This window comes from Solea senegalensis, linkage group LG17, assembly GCF_019176455.1.
Source record: "Solea senegalensis isolate Sse05_10M linkage group LG17, IFAPA_SoseM_1, whole genome shotgun sequence".
In the NCBI taxonomy this organism is placed as follows: Eukaryota; Metazoa; Chordata; class Actinopteri; order Pleuronectiformes; family Soleidae; genus Solea; species Solea senegalensis.
In genome coordinates, this window is record NC_058037.1 from 20102392 (window position 1) to 20115278 (window position 12887).

At 43.8% G+C, this 12887-nt stretch overlaps 2 protein-coding genes across 3 annotated transcripts; both read right to left on the reverse strand.

The window, feature by feature from the left end:
- Window positions 1-360: 360 nt before the first annotated feature.
- Window positions 361-5751, reverse strand: LOC122783910. Its single transcript, XM_044048873.1, has 7 exons — window positions 4894-5751; window positions 3380-3694; window positions 2161-2436; window positions 1952-2065; window positions 1151-1176; window positions 878-949; window positions 361-594 (listed from the first exon to the last, which is right to left on the reverse strand). Exons 1-7 carry the CDS (start codon window positions 5012-5014, stop codon window positions 514-516), a joined length of 1005 nt encoding a protein of 334 aa, XP_043904808.1. The 5' UTR covers window positions 5015-5751; the 3' UTR covers window positions 361-513.
- Window positions 5752-6672: 921 nt separating this feature from the next.
- On the reverse strand, window positions 6673-11123 carry LOC122783911. 2 transcript variants are annotated; one of them, XM_044048875.1, is made up of 5 exons: window positions 10856-11123; window positions 9344-9658; window positions 7336-7611; window positions 6899-7014; window positions 6673-6822 (listed from the first exon to the last, which is right to left on the reverse strand). In XM_044048875.1, the coding sequence occupies exons 1-5, from the start codon at window positions 11010-11012 to the stop codon at window positions 6784-6786; spliced, it is 903 nt and encodes a 300-aa protein (XP_043904810.1). In that variant the 5' UTR covers window positions 11013-11123; the 3' UTR covers window positions 6673-6783. The 2 variants fall into 2 exon arrangements, with proteins under 2 accessions (XP_043904810.1, XP_043904809.1); XM_044048874.1 differs by having other exon boundaries at window positions 6899-7026.
- Window positions 11124-12887: the final 1764 nt, after the last annotated feature.

A 12887-nucleotide genomic window follows, 5' to 3' on the forward strand; every position in this document is an offset into this window, starting at 1 on the left:
ATACATATATACGTATATATGTATATATATATATATATAAATATATATATATGTATATATATATATACATATATATATACACACACATATATACTCATATATATATACATGTGTATACATATAATGCAGAATAGGACAATCAGATTAATATATAAACGCAGGATATAGAGACCACAGGAAATCACCAGTTCTGATTCAAATAATATTCAAAGCACAATTTTAATTTACTTCCAAAGGAAATAAAGACATTCTTCTCAGAGAGACCCTGGAGAGACTAGGGGGGGTGGGGTTTAATTTAAAAACTAATCTATCTATCGTGTAGATGTGTAGATGTGAGCCAGAATGATGAGACAGTCAGGCGACCTTTGACCTCTTTGTCCAAGGGCACGTTTGTTTATTAGTTTGTGAAAAGGTGGACAGACATCGTGTTTCTGAGTCCAGTAAAAAAATAATATATAATTAACTTCCCTTCAGCCACAATTGGCATCATCAAGTCTCATGAAGCGTCATCTTTCATTTCAGTGAAGCGTCGCCCACTTCTGCTTTCACCAGAGTCTTGACAGTAGAATAAGTCACGGGCTCTTCCTCTTTGCCCTGAGTGAACACACAAACATAAAGTCACACTCACATTAACATACAAGATGTGTGTAGAACTTTACCTGCTCATATCTGTTACCATTCTACACAAACGTGACAAACACGACTGAACATTGTCAAAAAGACGCGTGATCCTGCAAACGCACCAAATCACGTTCAGATCCGGCGATATTTCGTTTTGTTAAAACAAATTAAATCGGGATTTCTTGAACATTTGATGACATTTTTGTGAACTGTGAAAACAGGAAGTCGCTACGAGAGACGGAGGTAAAAATGGTACCTTATTCACAGGGGGCGCTCTTTGACTGATTTGGGTGACAGTCGTGTACGTCACATCGGTCTCTGTCTCCTCCTGAGTGTCAACAACACAGTGATTAATGTTTTAAACCTGAGTGAAGTTACTTCATTTCAATGGGATAAAGTTCTGATAACAGCGTCTGAGTGAGAGTAGAAACGTAAAAAAAACTGTGTGGATTATTTGTCGCCATTGTGTAGTATGTAATATGTGGTTAAATAACACAATAAAATGAATAGTAAGCTGAGTTTTACTCACATGGAGGTGGATTGCTGTTTGCAAACCTGGAACAAAAACAGTTAAAGTAAAATATTCAATTATAAAAATATCATTTGGTTCATGATTACCTAATCATTGCATAAACATGAACTTTTTTGAATGAATCTGTTGTGCACAAGGCTAAATCTGCAGTTTCTCCCTGATAATTGCACCATTCATTCAAATTAAAGTTAACAATTTAACAAATTAGAATTGATTTAGGTGTGAGAATTCAGAATTCACCATTTTCAGAAAATGGAGCAAAAACAAGGAAATAGCACAAATTGGTCGATTTTGATGTCGGTACGTGGGGTGAAAAATTGTCAAAATTCAAAATGTCTGACTTCCTGTTGAGTTGATGCCATGGTTACAGTCGACTTTGGCCTTGGTCTATCATCATCATCATCGTCATCATCATCAACATCGTTCCACCAAGTTTCAGGAAATTCGGTGGAACTCAATTTTGCCCCTGTTTTCACCTTAGGGGGCGCTTTAGAGCCTTCGAGCAACACACGGGTCCAGAAACTATGTCAACATTGCATTTTGGCCCCTGAAAATATAATTAGGTGAAGGCCTTAAAGATAATTATATTATTATTATACTTATTATAATAACATAATTATATGTATTATTATAATTATAATAATACATATAATTATATTAGCATTATAATTATTTGTATTATTCTAATTATTATAATAATAATAAATATAATTATTATAATATTATAATTCTAATATTATATATATTATCACGCCTCATATTACATATTGTATAAAGAGAATTCATTGTTTCACTGACCGTCTTTACGTTTGCTTCTTTCCCTGCACTTGATGAGAACAACCGTACTGACGACCAGCAGCAGCAGCACCAACGCGACCGCGACCGCGACCGCGACAATGACGTGCAGGTGATCTGTGGTCAGAACAGACACGGTCACCATCCTCCCAAACACTAATTCATGTATGTGAAGAAAAAAAAACGAGATTTCCTTTGAAATGGTTTGTTACCCTTGGAAACCAGCGGGTAGTCGCCCTCTATCTTCAGCTTGTTGTTCTTGTCAACAAACTGGCAGGTGTACCTCGTGTTCTGATGACGGCTCACAGTCAGATGAGAGACACACTCGTCCCTGTGATCCACACTTTCACCAAACAGTGCGTTCCCTGCCTCGTCCAACCAGCGGAGGTTCTTCTCCCCACAGGAGAAACCGACGCGTGATAACAGAGAGCACTGGAGCGTCACATCACCGCTGCTCTTTAGTCCAGGATCCGGTTCTAACGGAGAGACTGAGAGAAAACAACGTGTTTTATTATCCAATCTATCCAGTTTTGTACATTTACACTGAAGCATTTAGCAGATGATTTTATAGAAAGCGTCTTGCAAAAGAGGAATAAGCGACATAGAAGACATCTTGGAAAGAACTCCACTAGATAGGACCAGTGGACTGACAGAAGGTGAGAGTGCTGAAGTGGATCCAAGTGCAGAAGGGGATCGTACAGGGGAGGGGGGTAAAGGTCAGTGCTAGCCAGACGTCGATCCTTTGATGAACGAAGTAGTCGAGAGGTAACTTAAGCCTTTAGGAGAGCATTTAAGTCGGTGGGAGCAGACCCATGAAGCACTTTGTAGAGGCTAGTATCAGTGATTTGGATTTGATGCGAGCAGCTAAAGGTACTCAGTGGAGCTCAATGAACAGAGCGGTAACATGTGTCCTCTTAGGCTGACTGAAGCGTTCTGGACCATCTGTAGTGGTGACACAGCACAGGTCGGCAGAGGTGTACGGAGGTCAGTCAGTCATCATCTAACCGATTTATCCTCCACCAGAGGGTCGCGGGGGGTGCTGTGCCAATCTCAGCTACATCGGGCGATAGGCGGGGTACACCCTGGACAGTTCGCCAGTCCATCGCAGGGCCACACACACACACAGATAGAGACAAACAACCATTCACTCTCACTCCTACGGTCAATTTAGAGTGTCCAATTTACCTAATCCCCACATTGCATGTTTTTGGACTGTGGGAGGAAGCCGGAGAACCCGGAGAGAACCCACGCACATACAGGGAGAACATGCAAACTCCATGCAGAAAGGCCCTTGTTCCAACCGGGGCTCGAACACGGGTCTTCTCACTGCAAGGCGAGAGTGCTAACCACTACACCACCGCGTGGCCTGTGTACGGAGGTATTTATATCTATATCTGTATCTGTTGGTTACACCTGAGAAATGATACTCACTTGTCAAAATGTTCAGAAACACACTATGGTCTGATTGAGGGTCTCCATCCAGTCGACAAGCATATTGACCGGCGTCCTCGGCCGTGTTGTTGCTGATGAGCAGAGAGCAGTTGGGTTTCAGGTCCAGCCTGGCAGCTTGAACGCTGCTCTTCACTACATTACCTTTCTCGACCAAAGTCACTGTCTGCAGCTGTCGATCTGCGTGTAACCATTGTATTCTGGAGCACGACGGACCATACGCTGACCAGGTGTCACACGGCAGAAGGACTTCATGTCCAGGTCTGTGAAAGAGACTGACGGAATCTCCTGTGAGGCCTGTTTTAAGGACAAGAATCATATTCTGAAAAAGCCATGAAATATAATATGCTAATGCATGCTAATCTTCTTTTTGCAGGATCATGTGACTGAAGCTGGCACTAGAACACAAAGTCTCCTGACGCTCTAGTGATATATAACTATGTGTCATCTGTGCAGTATGATAACATAGATGCTGAACAGAAAAGGCCCCACAATGGAGCCTTGAGGTACGCCACGTGAAGTCTTTGTCCCTTCAGTTGTGTAATTATCTACAGACGCTGAGAAACTACTTGTACTTAAAGGTGACATAGAATGCTTGAATCACACATATATGTTAGTTATGGAGGTCTACTTACATATATTAACTTGTTTTCATGGTTAAAAACCTCCTAATCGCTGCAAATGAGCCGATCGAAATATCTCCTCACTGACGCTCTCGTCAGCCGCGCTGTTTCAGACCAAAACCACACCCCTAGAATGTGGACTGTGTTGTAATTGGCCAGCCAACGAGAGCTTTCCCACTGTCCTGTGATTGGCCAGGTACCTGGAAGTGACGTAATAGATAGGCCAGCTCTCAGATACACAGCTCCCCCTCTGGCACGGTGGATGCTCTGCATCTCAGCAGCTACAACGAGAGTAGTTCTTCTTCTTCTGCGGTTGAATGTACGCAACCGGATGTGCCCGGACTAGTGCCGTGGTGCAGTGGTGAGAGGAGTGGTGAGGTATACTGATGACATCATCAAATTAAGGAAGTGCCGATCCGCTTCGCAGAGCCCAGGAAAACAATACAACACTATTTTCTCAGCAGTGGCTGAACTGTTTGTTCTGAAACTTTAGGGTTTCATAAACGAGGTCATGACGCAGATACACACACAAACGCAGCGTTAATTGGAGCTTCCGGTCTATGTGGCCTTTAAAGAAGTGAGATAATCCTGGATCGGCCCATCTCAGAAAAGCCAATCATATTGACAATGATGTACAATAAAGAAGAAACTGTTAAATCCAACATGACAGGATTATCTGTACATGACAACTGTGTTTTTATCTGCCTATACATCATCTATCCAAATCTATACATAGAGTCTACCTGTCAAGGTGGCTGGTTCATATTTTACAGGCCAAGGTGGCCACAAAAAAGATGGTCACAGTGATCTGTTAACAAACTAATAAATATTTAAGTATATATATAAATATTTGAAGACAAAACAGAGCTTTACCTTGAGACTGAAGCACAAACATAAAGATTATCTCCAGTCGACACATTCTGTGTCGTTCTCTGTCGTGTGAAGATTTCCTCTCTGTGTGTGTGTTTTCTTCTGTTTTAAGTTTGACTTGCATAAAGAGCTACATCAGACAGACAGACAGGCAGACAGACGGACACATGTGTGCGTCTTCTGAACGGACCGGACACAACAGAGACCATGAAAGGAAATGTGACAGTTGCGTGATTTCACTCGTCACGCAAGATGAGGAAGTTCAACTTCAAGAGAAGCCGTGTAAATTTAGACCGTTGGACAGCAGAGGAAACGTCACACCACAAACTTCCAAACACACACACAGCAAAAGACAACTGACTCGTCCCTGTGAGCTACATGCTAACAGGCGTGTAGCAACCAATAATGTAATAACTGAGGTATCACTTTATTTTATTTTCAATTTCTGAAGAGAAAGTGTCACACTTAGCCTTAATATTGCATCTTGCAACAGATATCCGACCTTATAGATACCCCTCCACCCTCAAACCCCCCTCCACAGGAGGCCTAAAGGAGCATTCAGGATCAATTTGGATTTATCTGTCACTCTTAGGGTCCCATGATAGTACCCTGTGTATCCAACTCTGTGACCATACACACGCTTTGACGGGGTAGTACGTTGCAGTTTTCAGTATGGTATTGCAATTCACCGCCAGAGCGCAGGTGGCTGCTGGAATGAGTCGTTAACTGACCAATGACAGCGTCGCGGTCTCCATTGGTCTCAGTTGCCTCAACGGATGATTAAATGTTTTGGAGGCACACGTCGCGCTCATGGATGTATTATAAGAACTGGATAGAGCACCACCCCCTCTGCCAATTTTGTCATGGTGGCCACTCCCGGTACTGCAACAAAAAATACTCATGCAGCCCAAAAAGCAATTTTCCCATTGACCACAGTAGTAAAAGAGATGCCAATAAAACTGTTCACAGGACACCTGGAGACATGGTCACAGGCATGTATAGATCGTTATATTCTATATTTTTAATTCATGGAGTTTCATATTTGAAAAACCTTCCTAAAGGCCATAAAAAGCCCAGAATAATCTTATTTCCCACAGTGACGTCACAGCTGTGTACGAGCACAGTGCAGTCATGTGGCGTCTCGGGAACGGAGCTACTGTCAGGGAAACGTACGATGTGAACATTTTATGAGAAATGTGACTAAATGAAGGCAATTAGGAGTTTTCTTTTACAACAAAATAGGTTTTAGTTGTTTATTCGTTGCTCGTTAGCATTTATTTTCAAACCTATTATCGATGTATTAACGAGCTGCTGTGTGGATTCATACTGACATCGTGAACACGGGGCAGATGACGGTGTGATGCACTGAGACCTGCGCTCACTTCACCACTGATTCCCGGGGAAGCTGCTTGTCTTATCGTCACTATCTGTACATAAAGTTACTCATAAATGTGATAAACACATGAATTAGAAAGAATTAGAAAGAATCTGGAGTTATAAAATTAAGTTTAACACGTTGTTATTGTTCCTAATAATATGATCGTGAGTCTGCAGGTTTTCTGGCCTGACTTTATCTTAATATTTTATATTTAATATTTTCCATAATTGTAATTATAATAATTAGTTAGCTTTATTTGTAAACCACCTACAACAACAGTTAGAAATGTGGTATATAAACATATATATATGTATGTATAGCTCTAGTTTAAAATATGAGATGCAAATAGAAACTAAGGTCACGTGAACTAAAAATAAAGAAAGTTAACTGGCTAAAGAACAGCGTGACAGTGACGGACAGCAATTTATTATTTAAGACACATTTGGTTTTCTTGGTTTAGAGAAAAAAAAAGATTCAAAGATGGTTCAACAACGAGGAGGCTTTCACTTGTGGTTTCACACGCTCACTTCCATCACTCTTTGGCTTTTTGGATCCTGGACAGAGAAAAACAAACAAACACACATGAGGATGTCGTGTTCGGTGATTCTGTCCCGGCCTCAGTTCACTCACCTGTTTTTCTTTTCGTGTTTTGATGATGATGAGAACCGTGATCACAATCATCAGGATCAGGACTGACACACGCAGAGTCAACATGACGAAGCTCAGAGGAGACCACTCTGCAGCGTCTGTGGCAGCGTCTGTGGAATCACAGTGGAATCACAGTGGAATCAGTGGAATATGTGGAGCCTGTATATTTCATGTTACCAAGGTGTCATTAACTTTTTTCACCCTTTTAAATTTAAATTCTATATTTCATCTCAAATAAAAGAATGAGAAGACCAAAAAGCCCCAGAATCATTGTCGTCCTGTGAAGAGCGTGGACCACTTGTTGTTGCCCCTAAATGGAAGCCACTGTGGTCAGAACAGACACGGTCATCATCCTCTCAAACACTAATTCATGTATGTGAAGAAAAAAAAAAGAGATTTCCTTTGAAATGGTTTGTTACCCTTGGAAACCAGCGGGTAGTCGCCCTCTATCTTCAGCTTGTTGTTCTTGTCAACAAACTGGCAGGTGTACCTCGTGTTCTGATGACGGCTCACAGTCAGATGAGAGACACACTCGTCCCTGTGATCCACACTTTCACCAAACAGTGCGTTCCCTGCCTCGTCCAACCAGCGGAGGTTCTTCTCCCCAAAGGAGAAACCGACGCGTGATAACAGAGAGCACTGGAGCGTCACATCACCGCTGCTCTTTAGTCCAGGATCCGGTTCTAACAGAGAGACTGAGAGAAAACAACGTGTTTTATTATCCAATCTATCCAGTTTTGTACATTTACACTGAAGCATTTAGCAGATGATCTTATAGAAAGCGTTTTGCAAAAGAGGAATAAGCGACATAGAAGAAGTCTTGGAAAGAACTCCACTAGATAGGACCAGTGGACTGACAGAAGGTGAGAGTGCTGAAGTGGATCCAAGTGCAGAAGGGGATCGTACAGGGGAGGGGGGTAAAGGTCAGTGCTAGCCAGACGTCGATCCTTTGATGAACGAAGTAGTCGAGAGGTAACTGTGCAAACTTCCCTGCTCTGCCGTGTTCGGAACGCCACAGTCACGGCGCCAAACGATACCGGAAAGACCCGAGTAGTCCCGAGTGACCCCGAAGCCAGAAAAGTCAGTGAAGTTACGCGGAGTGCTGTGCACGTATTCTACGGCAGTGACGGTAGTGAATGGAGTTGAATCTGTAGTTGTCCCCACCGTTATATTGTGTTCATCGAGCGTGAGTGAGACGTAAGTTTATACACACTGTTAAGTAGTACGCAGTCTCCTGCTATACCTGGCGTGAGCCTGGACCGGCCGCCATGTTGTGATTATTACTCTCGCGCGCGACATAATAATGTAAGATATATGAACACAGGCTGGTTAATATGTTCAGATTACCTTATATATGTGTCCTTGACACATAACGCCGTTTGATTGTGTGTGTTATAACACGGATGGGTTCTACATCGAACACAATTAATGTTTATTACAGTTGCTGGTGATAAATTGTCATGATGCGGTCTGAGGCGCCCCCGTGTGGCCAATAGAGAATACCATTGTTGTCATCATTCTCACTGCATTTGTTGTATAGTACTATTTGTGTGTTTAGTTCACAACTATGTTACATTATAATGTACTAATACATTACTGTTCCCTTTATTTATATATCTCAGGAAACCACACAACAACACTGTTCCCATTTTGAGAAATAAAGAAGGGTTAAATAAACCTCTGGAGTAGCTGCAGTTTTTCTGACAGAAGACTAAGGTCAGCCTGTGTACGCCAGCATCCAAATATTAATCTACAGTAACTTAAGCCTTCAGGAGAGCATTTAAGTCGGTAGGAGCAGACCCATGAAGCACTTTGTAGAGGCTAGCATCAGTGATTTGGATTTGATGCGAGCAGCTAAAGGTACTCAGTGGAGCTCAATGAACAGAGCGGTAACATGTGTCCTCTTAGGCTGACTGAAGCGTTCTGGACCATCTGTAGTCCAGAACTGTACACAGCACAGGTCGGCAGAGGTGTACGGAGGTCAGTCAGTCATCATCTAACCGCTTTATCCTCCACCAGAGGGTCGCGGGGGGTGCTGTGCCAATCTCTGCTACATCGGGCGATAGGCGGGGTACACCCTGGACAGTTCGCCAGTCCATCGCAGGGCCACACACAACTAGAGACAAACAACCATTCACTCTCACACTCACTCCTACGGTCAATTTAGAGTGTCCAATTCACCTAATCCCCACATTGCATGTTTTTGGACTGTGGGAGGAAGCCGGAGAACCCGGAGAGAACCTACGCACACACGGGGAGAACATGCAAACTCCATGCAGAAAGGCCCTTGTTCCAACCGGGGCTCGAACCCGGGTCTTCTCACTGCAAGGCGAGAGTGCTAACCACTACACCACCGCGTGGCCTGTGTACGGAGGTATTTATATCTATATCTGTATCTGTTGGTTACACCTGAGAAATGATACTCACTTGTCAAAATGTTCAGAAACACACTTTGTTCTGATTGAGGGTCTCCATCCAGTCGACAACCATATTGACCGGCGTCCTCGGCCGTGACGTTGCTGATGAGCAAAGAACAGTTGGGTTTCAGGTCCAGCCTGGCAGCTTGAACGCTGCTCTTCACTACATTTCCTTGCTTGACCAAAGTCACTGTCTGCAGCTGTCGATCTGCGTGTAACCATTGTATTCTGGAGCACGACGAACCATTAGCTGACACGGTGTCACACGGCAGAAGGGCTTCATGTCCAGGTCTGTGAAAGAGACTGACGGAATCTCCTGTGAGGCCTGTTTTAAGGACAAGAATCATATTCTGAAAAAGCCATGAAATATAATATGCTAATGCATGCTAATCTTCTTTTTGCAGGATCATGTGACTGAAGCTGGCACTAGAACACAAAGTCTCCTGACGCTCTAGTGATATATAACTATGTGTCATCTGTGCAGTATGATAACATAGATGCTAACAGAAAAGGCCCCACAATGGAGCCTTGAGGTACGCCACGTGAAGTCTTTGTCCCTTCAGTTGTGTAATTATCTACAGACACTGAGAAACTACTTGTACTTAAAGGTGACATAGAATGCTTGTATCACACATATATGTTAGTTATGGAGGTCTACTTACATATATTAACTTGTTTTCATGGTTAAAAACCTCCTAATCGCTGCAAATGAGCCGATCAAAATATCTCCTCACTGACGCTCTCGTCAGCCGCGCTGTTTCAGACCAAAACCACACCCCCAGAACGTGGACTGTGTTGTGATTGGCCAGCCAACGAGAGCTTTCCCACTGTCCTGTGATTGGCCAGGTACCTGGAAGTGACGTAATAGATAGGCCAGCTCTCAGATACACAGCTCCCCCTCTGGCACGGTGGATGCTCTGCATCTCAGTAGCTACAACGAGAGTAGTTCTTTTCTTCTGCGGTTGAATGTACACAACCGGATGTGCCCGGACTAGTGCCGTGGTGCAGTGGTGAGAGGAGTGGTGAGGTATACTGATGACATCATCAAATTAAGGAAGTGCCGATCCGCTTCGCAGAGCCCAGGAAAACAATACAACACTATTTTCTCAGCAGTGGCTGAACTGTTTGTTCTGAAACTTTAGGGTTTCATAAACGAGGTCATGACGCAGATACACACACAAACGCAGCGTTAATTGGAGCTTCCGGTCTATGTGGGCTTTAAAGAAGTGAGATAATCCTGGATCGGCCCATCTCAGAAAAGCCAATCATATTGACAATGATGTACAATAAAGAAGAAACTGTTAAATCTAACATGACAGGATTATCTGTACATGACAACTGTGTTTTTATCTACCTATACATCATCTATCCAAATCTATACATAGAGTCTACCTGTCAAGGTGGCTGGTTCATATTTTACAGGCCAAGGTGGCCACAAAAAAGATGGTCACAGTGATCTGTTAACAAACTAATAAATATTTAAGTATATATATAAATATTTGAAGACAAAACAGAGCTTTACCTTGAGACTGAAGCACAAACATAAAGATTATCTCCAGTCGACACATTCTGTGTCGTTCTCTGTCGTGTGAAGATTTCCTCTCTGTGTGTGTGTTTTCTTCTGTTTTAAGTTTGATTGCATAAAGAGCTACATCAGACAGACAGACAGGCAGACACATGCGTGCGGACCGGACACAACAGAGACCATGAAAGGAAATGTGACAGTTGCATGATTTCACTCGTCACGCAAGATGAGGAAGTTCAACTTCAAGAGAAGCGAACTTCTCTTGAAGTTCGCTTCAAGAGACTTGACGCTAACAGGCGTCAAGTCATTCCTTTACACAACATTCCTTTTCTAATATGGGTTGCTATTTCATTAACTGCTATTGTAGTTAGCTAGCTGGGTTGTTTGACTTTTGACTTGTCTGTTTAGGTTTGTTGTTGATATTTTGTCTGCTCGGTCAAAGAGAAAGTTGTTATTGTTGCTGTTTTGACCTAGTTTCTATTGAGTCATCACCATCACCAGGTGTGAAGTTTCATTGGCTACAGGGGAGTGGCCAACACAGCTGTAACCAATCAGCCCCTAATCAGGTGTCTTTTAAAAAGCAGCACTCACTTTGAAGGGGCAGACTCAGGAAGACAAAGACAAATGAGTCTAAACCGGAGGCTAATGAGGCTAAGTACCTACATCACCGTAACCTGTCCTCACTTATCTATCCCACCCGCTCCACACTCATCCAACACCTTGTTGCAGGGGGCCTGTGGAACTGCCAGTCAGCTACCCGCAAGACTGAGTTCATCTCTGGCTTTGCTACTGAGCAATGCCTGGACTTCCTTTCTCTCACCGAGACTTGGATAACACCCTCCAACACAGCCACCCCTGCGGCTCTCTCCTCCGACAACTCTTACTCCCACAAACCCAGATCCACTGGCAGAGGTGGCGGGACAGGTCTGCTCATCAACCCCAACTGGACTTTCACTCTTTACCCACTGCAGTTGTTTGAATTTCATGCTGTAACTGTAACTCACCCAGTAAAACTCATCATTGTTGTCATCTACCGTCCACCAGGCCCATTGGGACACTTCTTGGAGGAACTAGATGTCCTCCTCTCAAACATCCCAGAAAATGGTCCACCACTTGTTCGTCTTGGTGACTTCAACATCCAGTCAGAGAAGTCATCCGATCTACTTCTTCTACTTTCATCTCTTTCTCTCTCACTTGCTCCTTCTCCACCAACTCACAGAGCCGGCAACCACCTTGACCTCATCTTCACCAGAAACCTCAAGGTAACTCCACTTCATGTCTCTGATCATTTCTTCATGTCCTACTCTCTCCCACTCTCCCAATCTTCTCTAACCTCCTTGATCCCCCCACGCCCCTCCTCCCTCCTCCCTTCTACCAATTCACTTTGTCAACCACTTCACAAAAAAGGTAGATGAGATTCGCTCTCCTTTCTCAACCCCACCTCCTGATCTCACCACTCTACCAACCACACTTTCAGCTCCTTCTCTATCCTCTTTCACCACTCTATCTCATGATCTGTCAACATTGCTGCAACAGCTCGATCTTGCAGATACATGTTGCACAACATCCGAAGGATTCTGCCTCTTCTAACCCAGAAGGCGGCACAGGTTCTGGTCCAGGCTCTTGTCATCTCACGCTTAGTTTACTGCAACTCCCTCCTGGCTGGTCTCCCTGCGTGTGCCATACGACCTCTGCAACTCATCCAGAATGCAGCAGCTCGACTGGTCTTCAAATTTACCAAAATTCTCCCACACTACACCGCTCCTCCGCTCCCTTCACTGGCTTCCTGTAGCTGCTCGCATCCGCTTCAAGACTCTAGTGCTTGCGTTCCATGCTACAAACGGATCCGGTCCAGCCTACATCCAGGACATGATCAAAACCTACACCCCAGCCCGCCCACTCAGCTCTGCATCGGCAAACCGGCTCGCTGCCCCCTCACTGAGAGGATCGCAGAGGCACTCGCAGAACTCGAGACTGTTCACTGTCCTCGCTCCCAAATGGTGGAACGATCTCCTTATCGACATCCGGA